Here is a 21,271-nt window from a genome sequence, read left to right on the forward strand (position 1 = left end):
GTTGAGGTTCAACCCAAGCACGTGGATCTGGGCATGAGCTTGGATTTGAGGCTCTCCCTGGAGATTTGGGGGTGTTTGGATGAGTGGTTTGGGGCTTGGAGTGCAGGAGACCCTCTGCCTTGTGTGACTTAGGTGTTGGGCTGAGGCAGTGCCATGCACGTGGAGCAGGGGATGGGGTGAAATAACAGAGTTTTGTTTGCTTGTTCATTCCTTTATGGCTGTGGGCAGGACCCTGGTGTGGCTGTGGTTCCTGGTAGTGAGGGTTATCTCAGGCTCCATCTGTGGTGGCTGCACGTGGCAGTTTTGGTTGCTAACGTGGCCCCATGGGATGGGTGCTGTCCTGGGAGACCTCGAGCTCCTTCTGGCTATGGATTTCCTAGCGTGGCTGTAGTTCAGGGAGAAAATGTCAATTTTTGGAAGGTTCTAAGTGATCATTTTGTTGGGCTTCACATGAGGGTTCTGCGGTCTTAAAGGTTTTATCCATCCAGGCTCCATCCAGGATGCCCTGGCAGGACAGGTGAGCTCTGGGCTGTGCAGGTGAGAGCCTGTGTTCTTGTGTGAAGCTGTTCCTCACAGGCACTGAGGTGATGATGGTTCCTGAGGCTGTGCAGACCCTTGGAGGACCTCACCCCACACACTGCTCCCCCTTTGCTGTTACATGCGGGCAAGTCCTTTACTTGCTAATTAAAGCCTGCCCTTGCCTTGTTAGCCCTGGAGAAGTCTGGGCTGGGTGCAAGCAGGAGGCAGGGGAAGGCATTTCCTTGCTCCTTTCCTTTGGCTGGCAGTCTCTGAGTGCCTGGAGCATGGGGCAGCAGGAGGTTTTGCCAGGCAGGAGTGGAGCACTGTGAGAGCCATGATGTCCTGGATGGTGTTTGTCCTTCCAGCACCCTGTGGAGCAGGAAGAACAGACTGCAGGCTCAGAGCAGGGCTGCAGCCTTTCTCCTCCCTAGGCTGGGCATCCTGGGGCAGTCTCTGCTCCTGGCAGAGTCCCAGGGGACCATCCTGAAGCCGCTGCCTCCGTGGAAATTCCATCCTTTGAAAGCCACGTGTGCTGGCTCGTGATCCTGTTTGCTCAGGACTAGTCCATGGGGCATTTCCAGAGTGTAAAGATTTCTTCTCGGGCCCTGAATGGCATCTTTCACATTTATTGGAGGTTTTCACCCCATAAATAAATTCAATATTCTCTAATGGCATAGGCTCAAGCAAGGGGAACAAACTGCCCAGAGCTGAGCCTGCTCAGCCCTGTTGCAAAGACAAATTATTGCCTGAGTGAGGAAATAAACCCTGACTGAACTACATGCAAATGATAGACTTCATGGATTTTTTCCAAATTCATAACACAATAAATCAAGAAATTAAAGATGTACTCCTTGGCATTGTCCAAAGCCCTGAGGGTGAGACAGGCTGTGCCATGAGGAGATTCAGTGTAGCCCAAATCACTTCTAAGAAATGGAAGGATGGGGAGAGAGGCATGATTTTTATTTTGGGTGAATATTGCCACGTTATGCTTGCAGAAAGCCTTAAACCCCACAATTTTCAATTCCAGTCACCAGTTTTGGCTTTTCCCCCAAATCCTTTGTAGCCTCCTGTAGGGTTTGGGAGGGGATGACCAGTCTGGTCTGACTGCACAGAGAAATCAAGGTGTGCATAGAGGAGGGAATTTCTGTGTCACTGGTGAGGGTGGGATGGTGCTGGAGCCCTGGAATCGTGCTCAGAGTTTGGCCCAGAGTGATTATGTAGAAATAGATTTGTAGAAAATTTTAAAAATTCAACACAAATTTTACACAGTGTATATTTGTATGTAAACTTTGAGATAAGAAATGTTGACTTAGAGATACTATAGAATAGGACAGACATTAAGAGAAAAATTGAACTAAAAACAAGTTTCAAAGGATGGCTTTGTGGGTAATATTATATACTTTAGAGAAATAGAACTATAAAAGATGTATTGTAGTAGGATTTAGATACTTTGGAGAAATAGAATTATAAAAATTGTATTCTAGTAGGATTTACAGTTAGTTGTAGTATTGTAATTAGTATAGTGTATTGTAATTAGAAAATAGCTTCTGATTGTGATGGCATGAATTATAACATCTGTATTGTCTCACCCTTCTCATGAGACTGAAATAGGAATAAATTTTTTTAAAACACCTCTCAGTTGCCCCATCTCTTGGTCAGAAAAGAGCAGAAAATCCAACAGGATTAGTTTTGGTTCTTCAGACATGTGGGTCTAACCTGCATTGAATAAATTCCAGAAATCCCAGTGGCTCCTTGCTCAGCCCTTTTCTTCCAGCACAGCACAGGGAATGGTGCTGGGACAGGGCTGGGGAGTGGGGTCCTGCTTGGGTCATGGCTTCCTCACTTTGATCAGCATTAAAAATTCAGCAGGGGCAGGTGATTTATATTCTGAGAGAATTCTCACTGTTCTGCTTGTGAGGTGTATCAGTATGCAAACCACATCTCCAGCTCCTTGTTCCCTGTGCCCTTTCCACTGTAAATAGGTTTTATGTCAGTGTGTGTGGCTGGAGATGGATTATTGAGCTGGACAGGGGTTGAATGTGTTCTGTGCAGAGGGGTGGTGATCCCATAGCAAGTGGAAATCTGTGTGGTGCTGATCCTCAGTCTCTAAAAGGAGCATTCTGGGGGTCAGACCGTGGAATCATGGAGTTGGTAGGGCTGGAAAACACCTCTGAGATCATGGAGCCCAGCTGTTTCCCCTGCACAGGCAAGGCCACCACTAACCCATGTCCCCAAGTGCCACCTCCCAGGGCTTTTAAATCCCCCCAGGGATGGGCACTCCAGGCTTGGTAACCCTTCCTGTGGGGAAGTTTTTCATCATTTGCATGGGGATGTGGCACTGGTCACTGCTCAGGCTCCCTCCAGCTGTGGCAGAGCATCTGGCAGACAGTTTGCTGAATCCTGAGGTGTTTTCCATGCAGTTCAGTATAGCAGGTGAGCAGGGCATGGCTCTGAGTGGTGCTTGGAGCCTGCTGTGTTACCAGTCATGTGTGAGACCCCCCCTGCAGGGAAGGGCTGTTTTTCCCCCATGAGCAGCTCTAAGGCTGTGCTTGTGCCTTGTAAGGAGCATGTTTGTTCCTCAGAATTTATCTTTCAAGCCTGTGGATGAGAGTTGGACCATTTCACTTAATTTTTTTCCAAGCCAAACACTCCATAGGTGTGATACTGTCTAGAAAGCAGCTCTGAGAGAAACCTCTTCCCACCTCTGCCACTGCAAAGATCACATGAGGCTTCTGCTTGGTCTGTGTTTTCAACCATGTAGAAAGCAGGGTTTGCTGAAATTTGGGAATTTCTGTGCCCTAGAGTTTCTTGGGGACTTTTCATAAAGCTCAGGAGATTTTGTCAATCCCAATGGCCGTGGCTCGAGTCTAAACTTAACCTTGACATCATGATGAAGATAGTTCCTTTATCTGATTGCAAATGAGGAAATACATTTCTTAAAGTAATTAATGGTCCCTGCAGAGCATCTTTTTATTACCATGTGTGTGTGTGTGTGTGTGTGTGTGTGAAAGCATGCAGTCTATAAATACCCAGTGGTTTCCTCCTCAGCATCAATAGGGTCCATCCTGGCCCTGCAGTTTGTGTCCCATGGCATTTGTTTGCATGGAGAGGATGTGACAGGGCAGGGCCGTGCGTCAGGAGCCCTGGGAGGCAGGATGGGGAGCCAGAGATCACATTTCACTGGAAAGTTTCCCTTTTTACTGCAGTTTCTCCATGGGGATGGCTCCAAAACCCAGCCAAGCCTGGTTGAAGTTACTGATACCTGCAGTGCCTCAGCCCCAATCTTGAGGGTGGTGGTGGCTGCCAGCTTGGCAGCACTTTGCTGTGTTGCCTGTCATTAGGGCTGTGTTAATTGCAGGGAGGTGTGATGGTGTGTGCTGCATGCTGGCCAGGGCAGGGAGCCTCTGCCTGTACTTGCTGCTGCTCCTGCCTGGGTGTGTACCCGAGTCTGCTGCTGCAGCATTAACCATCACCTCAGGGAAGGGCAATTATTCCTGAAGAAATCATACCTGGTGAAGGTGCTTGGCTGCTTTCATGCTGCTCTGAACCCTTGTTTGATCTTTGTGCCAATGGTGCCCCAGTGTCTTCCCAGCACAGAGTTTGTCACTGCAGCCAGCACTCCTGGCTGAGGTTGTCATAGATAAAAATCACAGAGTCACCCAAAATGTGTTCAGAATGCACCTTAAAGACCATCTCATTCCACCCCCTGCCAGGAACACCTTCCACTGTCCCAGGTGCTCCAAGCCCTGTCCAGCCTGGCCTTGACGCCTCCAGGGATCCAGGGGCAGCCACAGCTGCTCTGGGCACCCTGTGCCAGGGCCTGCCCACCCTCACAGCCAAGAATCCCTTCCCAGTATCCCATCCAACCCTGCTCACAAATTATGTGTCATTTTGACACTCTGAAATGTTTACTTTTCTGACAGTTTTCACTTGGTCACTGGGCAGCCCAGAGGTTTATGATGAAGTTACCAGTAAGCTGTAAATTATGATTCCATTGATAGCCCACAGAAAGCTGGAGACTGGACCAGGCACCCTTGAGAACAGTAAATCTTCAGAAAATGTATTGATTCCCAATCTTGGCTTTGCACTCTGGATGAACTTTGTTCTCATAAAATAATAGAAGGTGATTTTTCTTTACCAGCCAGCTGGCCTTTAAATGAGCTACTCTTAACACCACTGCAAGCTCTAATCCAAGTAAACATGGACAGGATGATTCAGGAGCTGGGAAGAGCAGCCATATCAGTTCAGCATAAGGGTTAATACCTAGTGGAATATTTTCATCTATCATCCTTAAACATCACAATTGGCTTTGACTGGATGGTACCAGATCAGTGTTTTGTGCTCTTTGGATTGTGCAAATGGTGACTTTGGTTGTTTGCATTAACGAGCAAAGCAGCAAAATAGAGAAACAGGATTAGGGGAGTGATTTGGGGAAAATGCTGATTTCAGTAATCAGATTTCAGTTGCAATCTGTCTGCTTTACAAGGGAATAAATCTGCTGGGGAGGATGCCAGCAGGGCTCATGGTCAGAGCTGGCTTGCAGTTTTCATTTCAAGAGCCTCCTTGTTGTAAAAGTTTCCTAAAGCTACCTAAGAAATAGTTGGAGATCAAGAGGCATGGTGTGGCCCTTAGGGTTTCAGGGCAAGGAGCTGTCCCTCCTCCCTTGCAGGAAACTCTTTGCCTGGTGTTTCTCCCTAAAGGGCTCTCCACAGATTGGGAATCATGGAGTGACTGGTGAGATAGGTGCATCCAGGGGATTTCACAGCCATAATGATGCTGGAGAGGCTTTTCCTGTTGGACATCTGCTCCCAGCTGGTCTGGGGGCAAAGGGTTTCTGGGGGATCAACCCTGGAGCTCTAATGAGCTCTTCTTTCAATCTTTGTATCTTCAGTATGGGGGATGCCAGTCCCCTGTTCAAATGGAGAATTCAGAGGAAACTTTATTAATTTGGCTGCAATACTTGTGTCCCTGTGGATGACCTTGTGTACCTTGTGTGCTTCCAACAGCTCCTGTGAGTGCCCCATCCTGTGCTGGTGGGGAGCAGAGGGACATCCACAATGCTTATGATCCTAAAATAAGCACACCCCTCAAGCAGCCACCATCAGGGTGTTTTCTGGGCAGTGCTTGCCCCTTGCCCAGTGCATCCACCCCCCTCAAGCTGTTCCTGTCTCTCTCTTTGTGCAGGGAGCTTTCCCCACCCCGAGGCTGTCCCTGCACATCCCCGAGGAGCTGGCAGGGCCCAGCCTCTCCTGGGGGATCATGGACTGACAGAGGAGCTTTGCCAGCCCCAGCTGCCAGCCCCCTTTGCCTGGACCCTGATGGAGGCAGGACTGCATTACCATGGTGATGATCTTAACCAAAACTCGGGAAAACAAAGGTGCTGACTCCGTAACATGCGGGACTGAGCTGGTAAGCTTTGTGAAATCTCTGCTCAGAACTCTTTCACTGCCACGAACTGTGCTGTAGCTTTGTAATAAAGCTTTTCTTTCCTGCAGGGATGGGTCTTTAGGTGGTTTGTAGTGCTGATTTCTACAAAGGTTCATTAATATCCAAGGAGCAGGTGATTAGTAAATGATTGGAGTGCTGTGGCTTTTGCATATGTGGATTTCAGTAAGCACCAAAGGGGATAAACAGCACAAAGAAAAAATGAAATCAGTGCTGTGAATAACACAGGTGAGAAGTTGCTTCACCGACAGAGAACAGATGCTGATCATTAATAGGAGGATGAGCAAGAGGGAAGCAGGATTAAGTGGGAGATGGCAAAGGGCAGTGCTGTGGTACTTAATTTCACTGGGAGCCTGGAGAGGTGCAAATCCACCATGCTGAATGAGCAGGCAGCAACAAATAAAGCAAATGAGAGGTGGCAAACAAACTGAGGGATGCTGTGAGGGCTGAGTGTACCTGTTGTAGGGGAAAATAAGGGGCAACAGGGCTGGAGGCAGGGTCAGAGCAAACGAGGAGGTGCAGGGTGATGGAGAGCCGTCAGAGCAAGGCTGGTTGTGGCCATCTGCCCCCCTGTTCTCCTGGAGAGATGAGCATGGTCTGAGGAGAAACTGGCCCAAAGGCTCTGAGAGTCTCAGATAAGGGTGTGCAGGAAGCATCTGGCAGGATGAGCCATAAATGGGCATTCTGAACATTTAAGAAATAGAAATGCCTGAGTTTGCTGAGGATGACAGAGTGTCCAGCTGGGCTCCCCAGGCAGAGAACACACTGTGCTGGGGTGAAGGCAGGCTGCCCTGGCAGGGGAAGGCAGAGGAGAAGGTGAGCAAGCCAGAGGCAGTGGAGAATACTGCCTTAAAAGGGTGAAATCTGGGAAGGGTATTGATACATTAAGAAATACCCTTGCTGTAGTGCTAGCTCCTGTGGGAAGGCAGCACCTCCCATGGCTGCTGCTCAGGGTGGGAAGGGGGAAGCCTGAACTTTCAATGCCAGCTGTGCCCTGGGCAGTGTGTGGGGCAGGTGAAAGGGAGCTGGCTCCGGAGAGGCAGATGAGGGTAATTTCTTGTACTCTTCAGAGAAGGGCTGGGTGCTCAGGGTGTCTGGTGGTAGAGATGCAGAGCTGTAACACAAAACTTTGCCCTCGTGTGTTTGCCCAGTGCTTCCCGAGCTCCGGGGCTGGGTGAGGAGTGCAGGACAGTCCTGGGTACACAAGGGGAATTGCTGGGTTGCCTGGATTGTTAAATTGGGGCAGACAATCACAAGAAGGCTGATCCACTGAAGAAAGCAAGAGTTTTTCTGTTGACTTCATGGGGAAGGCCAAAAAGTGAAACCCAAAGGAAATCAATGTCTGAGCACTGGGGCAGTGTCTGCTGCCAACAGCCAGTGGGCTCCTTTGGTTCAGCTCCCAATTTGGTATGAAAATTCTTACAAAATGGTAATTATACTCAATATGGGACATATGTCAGGCTCCTCTCCCTCCTGCCTTACAGGCAGTGCCTGCTCTCTGGGGCTGGCACACAGATGTGCACTGGCACAGCCCCTGCCTTCTCTGGGGCTTGTCCCAATTCCATCTCTGCTCCACTTTGGCTGCTCCTTGGAGACAGCTGCCTGTCCTCTCTGCCTCCTGATTAATTCTGCTGATGGGTCACAAGGTGGGGCTTGACAGATGGAGATATCCTCACTTCACCCAGAAGAGTGGCACATGCCCCAGAGGTGACTGACCCTTATTTACCTTCTCCACATCCTCACCCTGTATTGTTTCATGCCTCCCTACCCCTCTACACTCAGTATTTCCAGCATTCTGTATAGGAAGTGGGAGCCTTTATTGGATTGTTCAGGTGCCATCATGTAGTACAACATTATTATTATTATTATTATTATTATTATTATTATTATTATTATTATTATTATTATTATTATTATTATTATTATTATTATTAATCCGGTCCTCATGATGCACTGGAGATTCTGGCACAGAGAAATTTTGGCTGCTCCGTCCCTAAAAGTGTCCAAGGCCAGCTTAGATGGGGCTTGGAGCAACCTGGACACATGGAAAGTGTCCCTTTCCAGGTGGAACTGGATGTCTTTAAGTCCTTTCCAACCCAAACCATTGTGAGATTCCATATTTATGCGAGCAGGCAACGTATGAAACGTGGATCAGGAGGGAAGGTGTGAGTGCAGTGGCCTAATGCCAGATAAAACACAATTATGGCAGTGCAGATGGACGTGGGGGCTGTGCTGGTGCTTCCCTCAGATGATGTAAAGCCCCAGTCAGATGGGATGGTGTGGCCAGGATAGACACTTCAGAAGCCAGAACATGGATATTTTTAGGGATAATAAAAGAACAATTAGTATGAAAGTGTGTTTTTGCAGGCATAGCTGGAATGGCATGCAGCTGTGGGTAACATATTGATTTATTACATGTGAACCCATCTATGCTCATTTTTAGAAGTCTGATGGTGCTTCTTATGCTGTCAAGGGGAAAATTCTTGGGGAAAAAAAAAAAAAAGAGTGTGAAAAACAACCAGGATTATGTTGCACCCATGCAGTGGCATTTCCCCCTATTTTTAGTGCAAATCAGCACAATCTGAGTGCAGACTCCCCAGAAGTGCTGAGGTGAGGATACCTTGCCTTAGAAACACATTAAATGCTTGAAAAAGCTAAATAGCTGCTTTGTACCTTAATGGGCTTGGATGAGGCTCAAGATACCACTTTTGCTCCTTTCTTGCCCAGTCCAGGATTCCCACTGAATTGCAGCTCCCATTTTAGTTTCTCCAGAGTTTTGGGACCTCACTGCAGCTCTTCCCTGAGGTAAGGGCTGGCTGCAGGACCCTTGATTTGCAAGCTGAGGCCTTGAAAAGGTCTCTGCACAGAGTTTCATTAAAGTTGATTTCCTTGAGGAAAGGTGGCTGTGTCTGTGCCCTGGTCCCTGCTGGAACAGGGCCATGGAAGGTTTTGCCCAGGCTGTAGGATGGTGTTTGGTGCCCAGGTTGGGTCTGTGAGCAGTGAATAGCTTTTCTGGTTGTTTGCAGCACACTCCAAAGATGAGTCAAGGACCTACCCTGTTCTCCTGTGGCGTGATGGGTAAGTACAGGAACTTCTCTCTGTGTTTCCTCTGCTCCTGCTTCCTCACAGTGGTGGGTGGGAAGATGTCCTGACTTTTGGATGCCTCCAAAACCACTCCCCTGCAGCCCACCCCACCACACCTGTGCCCCTCTCCTCGCCAGAGGTACTTTTTGTGCCCTGTTGCCGTTGCTGTGTGAATTGTTTATCTCCTTTCACCTCCCCTTTGATACATCTGCTTGTTTTTAGAGCTACTCTTACAGCTGAGATTATAAACATTTGGGGTCTGAGGTTGTGTTTGAGTATCCAGCCCAAGACTCTGGCTCTTGACTGTTTGCATGATGCAAGCAATAAATGACAGCATTATCACTGAGATGTTCTACCACCTGGCACCAAGTGGTTGGACAGGCCTCAAACAATAAGGAAAATGTCTCATTTTTGCTGCTGACAGGAAACATGATATAATATGTTTGACACCTTTTATGTCAGAGCTTGCTGTCAGTTTTTATGCTGAACAGCCACCAAAATGGATGAAGGGTTGGCGCCTTGGCTGATGATGCTGAAACACTGATAGTGCCAGAGGATGTGCTGCTGTGCTCTTCTCTTTGGCCTTCCTAGCAGGGAGCCAACCCCTGGGCCAGGCCTCAAAACCCAATTAAAATTGTAGGTCAAGTTTGAGCCAAGCTCCTTGCTGTGAGAGCCAGTCCTCCACAGACAAAGAGGCTGCCCCTGTTGCTCATGGACACAGCTCTCATTAGTGTTAATGAGAGCACATGCACTGACAGGAGATGTCCCCCAAACTCTCTGATAGCTCCAGCCATTGGCAGTCTGGGGAGATGGACAGCATTTGTGGGGTTTTTGAGATGAAAATCAAAGTCAAGAAGGGATAGAGACAGCCCCTTGCCTCTCCCCTGCCTCTCAAACACGAGTGAGGAACAAAGAACCCAAATCAGATGGTTTTGTCTTGCACTGTGGCACTGGCAGGCTCTTCAGCAGATACAGAGTCTCTGCCTAATTGAGGAGCAGCCTGTCTTTAAGAGCTTTTTCAGAGCCTTCTGCCAAATTATCCTCCTCCTGAGGGAACTGAATGTCATCTCCTTGACCTCAGCTTGCCCTGCTGTGGGCCCTGTCATGCCCAGTCAAGAGGAGCCCATCCTTCCCTCCTGTGAGGGCATTGCTTGGCTTGGGTTTCATTTTAGTTATTTTCCCTGAGAGTTCTTGTCCACAAATGCAGGCCAAAATCACAGACTAATCCAGGATGAAAACTCGATTGACTTTTTAAATAAATTGCTATCAAAATGCAAAACTTGGGGAATATTTTAGTCCAAAGGGCCAAGTCCCTGTTGATGATGGATAGCACTGAGATAAATAAACACAGTGAAGTTTGGACTGGTAGCACTGACAACACGAGGCAAAGACTCACAGTCCTACCTGTGTGGAAGGTTTGGAGGGAAGTTGGCTGATTTTTTGGGGGGTTTTAGACAAAAGAGAATCTTAGAAAATAATCTTTCTGATACCTCTGGGATGAGGGCAGCTTTGGGCAGAAAGGCAGTTTATTTCTGGACCCTATGGCCATGGGGCAGCAGGGCAGAGGGAAGGTCAGCCTCTGCCAGGGAGAGCATCATCCAAACCCTGGAGCTTCTCTTGTAACGTACCAAACACTGCAAGAATCTGAAAATGGATTATAGATTGTAACCAAACTCAGTGTATTGAGTAAACACTCTTAAAGACCTGATATGTTGGATGATGCATGGTTAGGTCCCATTCTCAGGGTGACCTAAATAATCTTTTGGCTTTTAGATTTGTGAGAAATATTTCTGCCAGTGAAATGATAATATTACTGAAAAGATTGGGTTTTATCTCTATATAGCCCTTTGCCTGGAGGAAGATTAAAGGTGAAGTACCTAAAACAATAAATACAACAGCTGCTGCTTTCTCTTCTCCTTGATGGGTCCTTGAAACACCCAGTAGTATAAGAATTGTCCTGTTGACGGATAGTTTGTTGGTTTGCTTTTTTTCCCTCCTTTTTTTCCCTTTTCCTTCCTCAGCAGTCCCCATGGCAGGTCCCCAGTGAAAATATCTGTGCTAGAAAAAGGTGGCATATTGGAAAATTGTGGCATTAGGGTGGTGAGGGCCTGGCACAGGCTGCCCAGAGCAGCTGTGGATGCCCCATCCCTGGAAATGTTCAAAATCAGGTTGGATGGGGCTTGGAACAACCTGGGATAGTGGAAGGTGTCCCTGCCCATGCCTTTTGCTATCCAGCCAAAGACAGAAAAATTCCAGTACAGGAAGTCAAAAGTGATAGAACCCCAGAATGGTTTGAGTTGGAAGGGACACTAAAGATGATTTCACTCCACCTCTGGCCATGGCAGGGACACCTTCCACTGCCCCAGGTTGCTCCAAGCCCTGTCCAACCTGACCCAGTGAGAGAAGCTCAGTAGGTGTGTGCTGACAGCTGAGATCTCCTGTTTTCTGTGTAAGCAAGAAATTATCTCTGAGGGAAGCTGCAGGCAGGCTTTTATTGAGGCAGTGACAAGGTGCTTGCACATGCAGCATCCCATGATTGTAAAAGGCAGGAGGAGGAGGAGGATGGCTTTGAGCCACTGGGACAGATCCTGCACTCTGGGAAGTGCTCTTTTCAAAGAGCATCATTTCCATTTTCCCTTGGAGGGCTCTCAGAGTTTGCCCTCCTAGGGTGCTGCAGCAGAGCAGGGTGAGGGATGGGGCACTCAGGTCAGTTTTTCTGTCCTTTGGCACTCTCACATCACTCCTCCACCACGTTTGGCAGCATCATTGTTCTGAGCATGCCAGGGCAGGGCTGCAGCCTTGGGCTCACTGTTGCACAGCTCTTTCTTGGAAGTGGCTTTTCACCATCCTTGGGTGACAGAGGAGAGCCAAGAAACCAGGAGAAAAGCCAGCTCATGGAATCATGAAGGTTGGAAAAGACCTCTAAGATCATCAAGTCCAACCTTGAACCATGGGGGTGATGGCCCTTGAATGCATCCTGAAAGCACCTGCCAGGCTTGCATGCCTCCTCTCTCTGAACCAGGGCTTTCTGGATTTTGGGTATTGTTTGGAAAGGCCAATAATGGTGCACATTCAAACACAGTCACCCTGCAGAGAGAAAAAGCTGCTGGGGGTGTTCTGGTGAGGTTTATCAGGGACACCTCTCCAGAGGACCCCACTGAATAGCTGGGCAGGTTTCACTGTCAAGGTTGGGATTTCCCTCCCCCATGCAGGCTGTTGGCACAAGGAGCCCACAGGTGTGTTTAATCTCCAGAGCCGATTTTGAGGCTGTTGTTTTCATTTCCCGTTGAAGCACAGCTCTGCCCATCATATTTTGATCTTATTTCTGCACTAGGAAAGCTCCCTGGGACTGCCATCAGCTAATTACAACCATTAAATGTGTCCCACACTTAGAAATTATCTCCTGAACATAAACAGGCGGCAGTGGAAAATGCAGGCTCCCTTTTCCTCTGTGCACAGGAACTGTGAGACCAAAATTCCACTTGAACAACATGGAAAAAAAGGGAATTGGATGTGCACCTGTGCCCAGACAAATGTTTGGGTTAGGTTCCAAACAGAATCTATCTGCCAAAAAGGATAAGAAAAATTGATTGAAACCTCTAATTGCTTTACAAGTTGCCATAATAAATTATGTATTAATGTAAATTATTTCATGGGAAAAGAACGTAGAGGAAACTTGAGCAGAAGGATCATGCATTATGTATAAAAAGGAACTGTAAAAATATTATAGCAGCACATTTGTGTCGCTGTAGTTAAAGTTGTGTCAGCGTTTTGGTTTTACACCCTTCTCTGTGGTTATGGGTGGCCAGTAAAATTTACTCTGTGTCACCAGAGGGGTACAGCAGTCATTTGAAAAGCCCAGGACCATCACTGAATTGCCTGATGTGTCTGTGGGTGCTCCTGGAGCTCAGCCTTTGGCAACTTGGCTGTGGTGCTCTGAGGGTGGATCCTGTTCTCTGTGGAGCAGTGCAGAGCTCTCAAGGATGGAGAACAACACTCATGTCCCCAGTTTTGGGCTGCGACTCCAGTCCATGAGCACCATGAGGGTTTGTTTGATGTGGGGAAGATTTTGTGAGAGAACAGCTGGGTTTTGTTGAGATATCAATGTTTATCTTTGCAGTTCTGAGTCAAAATCCAGAAGTAAGATGCTGTTTCATCCAGGGACACCAACGGCCAAGAAGGACCTGTTTAAGCAGGGCAAGAGCCCCTCAGGCTGCACTTGCAGCGTGCTCTGGTTGTCCCTTTGTTCTCCAACAGGCAAAGGAGAGTTTTCCAGCCAGGCAGTTCAGTTGCAGACCAAGGGCTGTCATGGTGGGTTTTATCCTGGAACAAATTGCTGCCTCAGGGTAAACCAGGCTGAGGTTTGTAGTTTAAAGGAAATTAATACATGTTTAACTGCAGCAGAATTAATGTCTCCAGTGCAATTATCGTTATCAACGTGCGCAGGATGGAACTTTTAGTCTTTAAAAACTGAGCAGAAAACCAGCTGCTTTTCCTCACTAAGGCTTTCCAGAGCTCTTTAATTATACCCTCGGCCTTTAGCTTACTCAATTTTCAATTTTTTTCAGGGCAACCTGCTTCCTACTTGCACTGAAAACCCATTTTCTGGGCTATGTGGCATTTTGGGACTGGTCAGTGATGGCTGGGGACTCGGAGGGACCGGGTTGTGCCAGCTCACATTGTGCAAGGGGAAAAGCAAATAACCCCAAGCTGGGGCTGGGGATAGTGGTGCTTGTACCATTTTCTTTGCCAGGTTTGGAAGATTTATAGCTGTTTGTGCTGAAGCAGGGGTGAAAGAGGAAGGTGTCCCGTATCCTCCTCACCAAGGCCTTTTGTACAGTCTCCAGCCAGAGGATCGTGGCAGCTTGCCATGAAAAATCAGCTTCTATTTCTGTTTCTTTTGTCTGCTGACCTGACCCAAGAAATCTCTCTGCTGGCAGCATAGTACAGAGGAAAAATAATAAAGATCTAAACATAGATGGAGTTGTCTAGAGCAGATTTCTCACTTTTCATTGTGTTTATTAAAATGAGGAGAGCAACAGTTGAAATGCCGTGCGGTTCCTGCGGGCAGAGCCAGGCTGTTTGTGGCTGGAGCTGTTATGGCAGCAGCTGGAGAAGGGAGAAATAGGAAAATCGGCCAAGAGTGGTGCAAGGGGCCCCAAATCTGACCTCCTGACTTGAAACCTTAGTCAGAAGTGTTCTGCACCGTTGCATCTTCCCTACCAGGCTGGTACCTGCAGCTGCGGGCTAGGCACAGCTTTTGATTCATCCTTCAGTTGCCTGAGTGGAAATACCCAAAAAGCCCCCAAAACATCGCCTGGTTTAGATACAATCGTGTGAAACTTGGCAGCGAGGGTTCTCCAGCACGGCAGGGCTCTGTGCAGCAGCCACCGACAAAAACAGGCACAGGGGAGAGGCTGTTGGCTGATGACTTTTTTCCACTGCAGCAGCTGGCGGGGTTGTCCTGCCATGGTTTTCCTGCTGAGTGTTGAAGGTGTATCTGCAAAGAGCCCCGTCCTTTGCAGGGCAGCCCAGCCCTGAGGGTGCTTTGCTTTATTCTTTTGCTGTCAGTGGGATGTGTGTGGGAATGAGATCATGCTCCTTAATCTCCTCTTCTACCATGGCTGTCCATGGGAAGATGGGGAAGGGTCTGGAGCACAAATCTGATAAAAACAGCTGAGGGAGATGAGAGGGCTCAGCCTGGAGAAAAGGAGGCTCTGGGAGCACCTTCTCACTGTCCACAACTCCCTGACAGGAGGGTGCAGCCAGGTGAACATTCCTTCCAGGTAAAAAAGTAATAAAACAAGAGGAAACTGCCTGAAGTTGCACCAAGGGAGGTTTAGATTGGATTTTAGGGAAAGGCTGCCGAGGCCTAGGCAGTGGTGGAGTTCCCATCCCTGGAAGAATTTAAAAGCCATGTGGACATGGCCCCTGGGGACATGGGTTAGTGGTGGACTTGGCAGTGCTGGGTTAATGATTGGACTCAATGATCCCAGAAGGCTTTTCCAACCTCAGCCATCCCGTGATTCCATGTTTTTTAAATTCAGCTGTAAATTCAGGCAATTGTCAGTTGTGGAGCCCAGGACAAACCACACAGATCTGAGACATGATTTAGCACAGAGATAACCAATAGCCACAACATTTTACACCGCTGAATTCCCCTTAGCTAGTGCAACCTGGAATATTCAGAGGCATGTTTTTATCTTCCTCTAGCAGTTTTGCTCCTGCTGGGACTGTCACTTTGTCTCTCTCTCCATCTACACCACACAACCCACTCTGCTGGCAGTTCAGGAAACCATATTCCAAGAGTTAATTAATTTGTACTGGAAAACGTCCCATATGCTACTCTTTTTGTTTATGGACATAGAAAGCGAGTCGCAGAATTAATTAACGTTAATGCCTGTGCGTGTGTGTTGTTTTTTGTTTTTTTTTTCCCTTTCTTTTCTCCTTTCTGAACCAGAAAATGACAGATGGAGAGATCTCAGCAGGAAATGTCCACTCCAGCTCGAGCAGCCGGGCGCCAGCATCTGGGACTGCCTGTCAGACAAGGGCGAGGAGGGCTCGCGCTGGCCCAGGGACACGGCCGGCACCTGCTCCGTCACCAACCTGATCAAGGAGCTGAGCCTCAGTGACCCCCACGGCCACCCCTCCGCCCCTCCCAGCAAGCGCCAGTGCCGCTCCCTGTCCTTCTCCGATGAGATGTCGGGCTGTGGGACCTCCTGGAGGCCCCTGGGCTCCAAGGTGTGGACGCCGGTGGAGAAGAGGCGCTGCTACAGCGGCGGCAGCGTGCAGCGCTACTCCAACGGCTTCGCCACCATGCAGAGGAGCTCCAGCTTCAGCCTGCCCGCCCGCTCCAACCCGCTGTGCGGCGGGCAGCCCAGGAGATCGGCTGCTGGAGGGCACGGGGGAGACAGGGTGGACATCCAGAGGTCCCTGTCCTGCTCGCACGAGCGCTTCTCGTGCTCGGAGTACGGCGCGCCCTCGGCCTGCAGCACACCCGCCTCCACGCCCGAGCTGGGCCGCCGCGCCGCCGGCCTGGCCCGCAGCCGCTCCCAGCCCTGCGTCCTCAACGACAAAAAGGTGGGCATCAAGCGCAGGAGGCCCGAGGAGGTCCAGGAGGAGCGGCCCTCGCTGGACCTCGCCAAGATGACCCAGGTAAGAGGTGGTGGGGCTGTCCCTGTGAGGGGCTCAGGTGTTCTCAGGAGCCTTCAGCGTCCTCCAGGTTGGGTGGCATGGAGTGTGATGTGGATGTTATGGGGAAACACATCCTGCTGGCCAGGCGGAATAACCCCTTCCCTTCTGAACAGATTTCTTTGACAAATTCATGTGTTTCTCTTCTCTTTGCACACCAAGTGCACCATGTCGTCATTTCCTTCTGACATGGGTTTTGAGCAGGAATATGTTAAACCCCACGTTTTTGAGTTCAGGGGAGAGGAGCCTCAGGCCTGCCATGGTGAGATGAAGGCAGCACCCCAAGGCCCCCAGCCTTGGCTTGTCAGGTGTTGAATTCTTACTGCTACAGGCTTTATTTGCGCTTAGGCTCTGTAATTTTCCACTCTAGAGATGTTATCATGTTTCATTTTCAGTTGCAAACACAGAGCACAACCTCCCTCTTCCATCTGCTGCTCAGAGCCAGATAACAGACCTGAAGCACAAATCAGGGAGGACTTTTGCTCCTTGGTCCTCTCCCTGCTGGACCAATGACTGGACATCAGCAGGAGACAGAGCAAGAGGCTGCATTGAAGGACAACCTTTCCCTTCCACGTTCATAAGATTTCTTGCAGTTTTATGATTTGACATTTCCCACATCAATAGTTTTCAGTCACAAAGTCAATGACACGTCAGCTCAGTGAGGAATGGAGATAATGGGGGGTGTGAAGGCCCCAGGGCTCTCACTGTGGGAGCAGGGGTGCCCTGGCCACATCCCAGGGTGGGCTGTCACCTTCTGCTGGCCTTAAAAATTCCCCCATGGTTTCAGTTCCATGGGATCACTTGCAGTGCTTCATCCCAGAGTCACCTGTGTTGGGAGTGTCTGCCCTAAAGGGTTTTTGTAGTGCTGGGGCCAGCAAAGCCTGTATGGTGCAAGGCATCCCCTTGTTTTCTGCAGGGAAACTGCTGGGAGAAATTCACCATATGGGTGAGATCCAACATTGTGTGTGCATTTTCCTCTTACAAGAACATGATATTTTATGGTGTTCTGGGCTTTGCAGTGCAGTGGGTGTTTGAAGGAGTGTAGCGGTATTGGAGGAAGAGATCATCTTTTTATCCTCCAGAGGAACTTGGAAGATAAAAAGGGTGAAGAAGTCACATATTTGGGTGAGATCAGGCAAAAAACATGAGGATTGCTCTTGTCTTTTCATAAGTCACAGCAACAACATTTATTATGCCAAGCTTATTTTATTAGATAGTAAACTGGATGGACAGTCAAAACCACATACATGGGTTGTTATACTTTACTAGCCACAGGGTGGAATAGCACAACTGCCCTCTGGTTCTCTCTGTACAAGCAGACAAGCATCATTTCACTTCCCTGGAAGTGTTCAAGGCCTCGTTGGACGGGCTTGGGACAACCAAATCCAGTGGAAGGCGTTCCTGTCCATGGCAGAGGGTGGAATGAGATGGGCTTTAGGGACCCTTTCAGTCCAGACCATTCTGTGGTTGTCTGGTATGATGGAAGGGAAGGAGGAGACTGTCCAGGCTCTGGCTGGACAGACCTTTGTTGCCCTGTGAGGATGTTCTGAGGCAGCTTCTCCCTTGCATCAGCCCAATGTTTGTTGGCTGATTTGAAAAAATGGGCTTGGCCTAGGAGATCCCGAGGGTCAGCAGGAGCTTCCCTTCCCCTCCAATGGATGCTGAGGCCAGGCACATGTTTATAATTTGGATGGCCATGGCTTTGACATGGGTGGGTGATCCAAAGATGACAAAAAATCCAATCACTTGGATGTCCAAAAGCAGCTCAGTCCATGTTCCTGGAAAACCCTCAGCTTGAGGAACAGTTATGTTTTCTCTGGCTGCTGTCCCCCACATCAAAACACCTTCCAAAGTGAGAAAGCAATGCCTGAATGCTCAGTGTTGAGGTGGTTCAACCTCTGGGAGAAGTGATACCACAAGGAAAGGCTCAGAAGCTCCACACTGTGTGGCACAAGCTCTGTGGGAATGGGGAAGGGGTTGCCTGGTTCAGCATCTCTCCTAGTGTCTGTGGGCAGCCCCTCTCCCAGCCCCTGCTGTCCCTCTGCTCCAGGCTGGGTGGCCGGAGCCGCTGCCGAACGCCCGGCGGTTGCTACAACCAACAACCAACAACAGCATCACTAAGGAACTCCCCAGTGGGACCCAGTCCAAGCAGCTCCCATGGATATTTTCAGTTTCCAGGCAGGAAACCGAGCCAGGCTCAGGTGCCCGTGGCAGCGGGTGAATCCCCAAGGCAGGGCTGTGCTGCTGGGTGTGGCGTGGCAGGGCTGGAGCGGAGTGGGAAGAAAGGGGTTGGGCTCGATGATCTTGAAGGTCTCTTCCAACTTTGTGATTCTGTGAAAGCAGAGCTGTGCAAGGGCCAGGGTTTCAGAGCTGAGAGCTTGTGGAGAGCAGCACTGGCAGGCAGCTCTTGGCGTGGGAGGACTGGCACAGAGGGACGAGCAGGATGAGGCAAGTCACGGGAAGCATTCTTGTCTTTGGTGGGGCACGGTCAGAGCCCTCCCTGGGATGGGAAAGCCAGGAAAACCAACTAATTCCTGGTGGGGAATAAATGTGCTCGAGAAAACTCTGCACATTTGGGCATCTCCCAGGCTGCTTTTAATGCTTCCAGCCCAGGAGATGCAAAATTGGGTGATTTCAGAGGAAGAGCTGAAATAATGACAAGTGTCTGTTTGGCTGCATGCGTGCTCAAGTCTGGGTTTGTATGGGATAGAAACACCTCGTGTGCAGTGGGCAAAGCAAAGGACAGCCAAAGTGTCCAGAATGGACTTTCCAAATATCCACAAAGTACTCACTTTTCAGATGGAGAAACTGAGACATGGGGTTTTCCCTGAGTCCCTGAGCGCTGTTGTCAAAGTGGGAACTGAGCTTTGAGATGCTGGGTACTAAATCAGCATCTGGCTCTGGCAGCAGATTGGTTAATTTTTTACTTGTGCTGGTAACCACGTGTGTTTGTAGGCCTGAAACCTGGTACCATAATCAAAATAAAAATAATTTGACCTGAAAGAAATGTTTTCTTCATACTGGGAGGGATATTTAGGCCAGGCAGGAGGGGAGGGAGCCGTTCCTGGAAGCAATTACATGGCTACATAACTGGGCTAATTAAGAGAGAAAACTAAATGTTGAAGTTAAGCTGGCAGGGAGAATACTTAGGAAAATATTGCCTTTCATTCCTCAAAATCCTGGTTGTGTCTCTTCTGTCTGCAATTCCCATAGCCCAGAGAGGCAAGGTGAGCCCATATCCCTCCCTTTATTATTTGCTCATATGGTACCAAACCAGACAGGCTTCAACTTTGGGCAGAAACCAAACCCTGCACATGGTTGTCATTGAAATAGCAACAATTTTAAAAAGCCACAGGCACCAGGACAATCCTTCTGCTCCTTTTAAATGCACATGAACTCTTTGCCTTGTGCCTCTTTGCCTCAGACTGGGAGTGATCGGGGGGTCTCAGTCAGGTGAGTGGGTGATGATGAGGTGTCATTTAATTATCCAAGCCCAGAAGCAGGTGAGGTGGGAAGAAGCTGGTTTCTATCTTCACTCCAGTCAAGGAGAGTTTGGGTGCCTGGCCTGGCATCTCTGACTTCCTTAACATGAGGATATGAACCATCCTCTCATTTCAGCATAGGGTTTGGGCTTGCTTTGCATCCTCAGCTTTTATTCCTCCTTTCCACATGAAGCACAAGCCCAAGGAGGGCACATCCCACCTCCCTGAGCCCACCAGTTGTTCTGGCAGAGTGGTAATGAATCTCCTCACGGCTTGCTCTCCTTCCCAGCACAGTGCTCTTGGCCTCATAGCCCCAGGGACTGTGTCTGTAGGTGCAGGCCAGGTCAGAAATGGTTGGGATCAGATTTTTCCATGAATTAGGAGGTTTTTCAAAGAGCTGGTTTTCCTTTTTCTGATGTGAGTGCATCTAAAATAAACAGGAAATTAAAAGTGTCACAAAGGTGACAGGAGGTTTCTTAGACCCCAGGAGTCCTCCCAGCTGGGCTGATTTTGGCAGGAATGAGCGGTTTTACCCTTTGCAAGTCACTCAGAGAAGCATCTGGGTGAATTAGGTGAGAAGATGGATTTTCTAAAATAAAACCACACTCTGCCAGGGATGCTGTGTGGTGGAGAGACACCCGCTGGGTTTTCCTCCCCCGTGGTCTGGTGGATTCTTCTCCAGAGGAACTTGGCATGTCCCACCTCCACATCTGCTGCTTTCTGACATCCTGGTGTGAACATTTCCTGGGATCTCAGGCATTGTGTACTGAAACATCTCGTGGCAGCACAAACATTGGGTTTGGTGGCTTGGCTGAGTCATTGACGGGAAGCTGAGCCATAGGCCAGCCCTGATCTTGGTGTGTGCAATTGCCTTCCTTCACACAGGCTCTGGGCAGCTGCAGGGGACACATGACACATCTCCCACACCAGGGACTGCCACCCTCAGTGGGAATTTGCAATAATCCCCAGCTGTGGCCACGCAAGCCCTCGCTATCTCTTCCCCATTCTGCTTCCTGCTGTCTGAAATTTTGATGTGGTGGTCACAGAGAGATTTCAATTTGTGTTAGGATGGTTCCAAACACAGCTATCCTTTATACAGATGTGGTTTTTAAATGGATAATTTATTTTTATATCTGTGTTTTTATAGGTATATGTTTATACATATATATTTAAATGGTTAAGGCCAGGCTAGATACAGCTTGGTGCAGCCTGGTCTAGAAGAAAGTGTCCCTGCCCAAGTCAGAGTTGGAATGTGATGGTCTTTGAAGTTCCTTCCAAGTCAAACCATTCTATTTTTCTAATTTTTCTAATGTCTATATGTATTTGTTCAACCCAGCCATGTTCCCTGCAGCACAAACCCTAGACAGGAGTAGCCCTGGCTGGAAATGGAGGGTGGTGCTGGAGAGTTTGAAAATACAACTTTCCATGAAAAGAAAGGCACAAATATCTCAGTGGCATGTAAGGCTTTGCACTGCTGACAGGAATTGTCAGATGTGATTAGATACTGGTTCCTCCCAGCTGTAGAATCTATGTATTGGTAGCAAATGAAG

At 48.8% G+C, this 21,271-nt stretch overlaps 1 protein-coding gene across 3 annotated transcripts in view; it reads left to right on the forward strand.

Moving 5' to 3' along the window:
- Window positions 1-21,271, forward strand: part of FAM53B (family with sequence similarity 53 member B) — a 45,909-nt gene that overhangs the window by 11,254 nt on the left and 13,384 nt on the right. For 2 of the 3 annotated variants that reach the window (XM_059477184.1, XM_059477183.1), the window contains 3 exons: window positions 5,704-5,928; window positions 8,991-9,042; window positions 15,509-16,203. In XM_059477184.1, the coding sequence (XP_059333167.1) occupies window positions 5,860-5,928; window positions 8,991-9,042; window positions 15,509-16,203 (816 nt within the window). In that variant the 5' untranslated portion in view covers window positions 5,704-5,859. Of the gene's footprint in view, window positions 1-5,703; window positions 5,929-8,971; window positions 9,043-15,508; window positions 16,204-21,271 lie in introns of those variants that run through there. The other variant, XM_059477185.1, reaches the window with a different exon arrangement.

This window comes from Ammospiza nelsoni, chromosome 8, assembly GCF_027579445.1.
Source record: "Ammospiza nelsoni isolate bAmmNel1 chromosome 8, bAmmNel1.pri, whole genome shotgun sequence".
NCBI lineage: Eukaryota > Metazoa > Chordata > Aves > Passeriformes > Passerellidae > Ammospiza > Ammospiza nelsoni.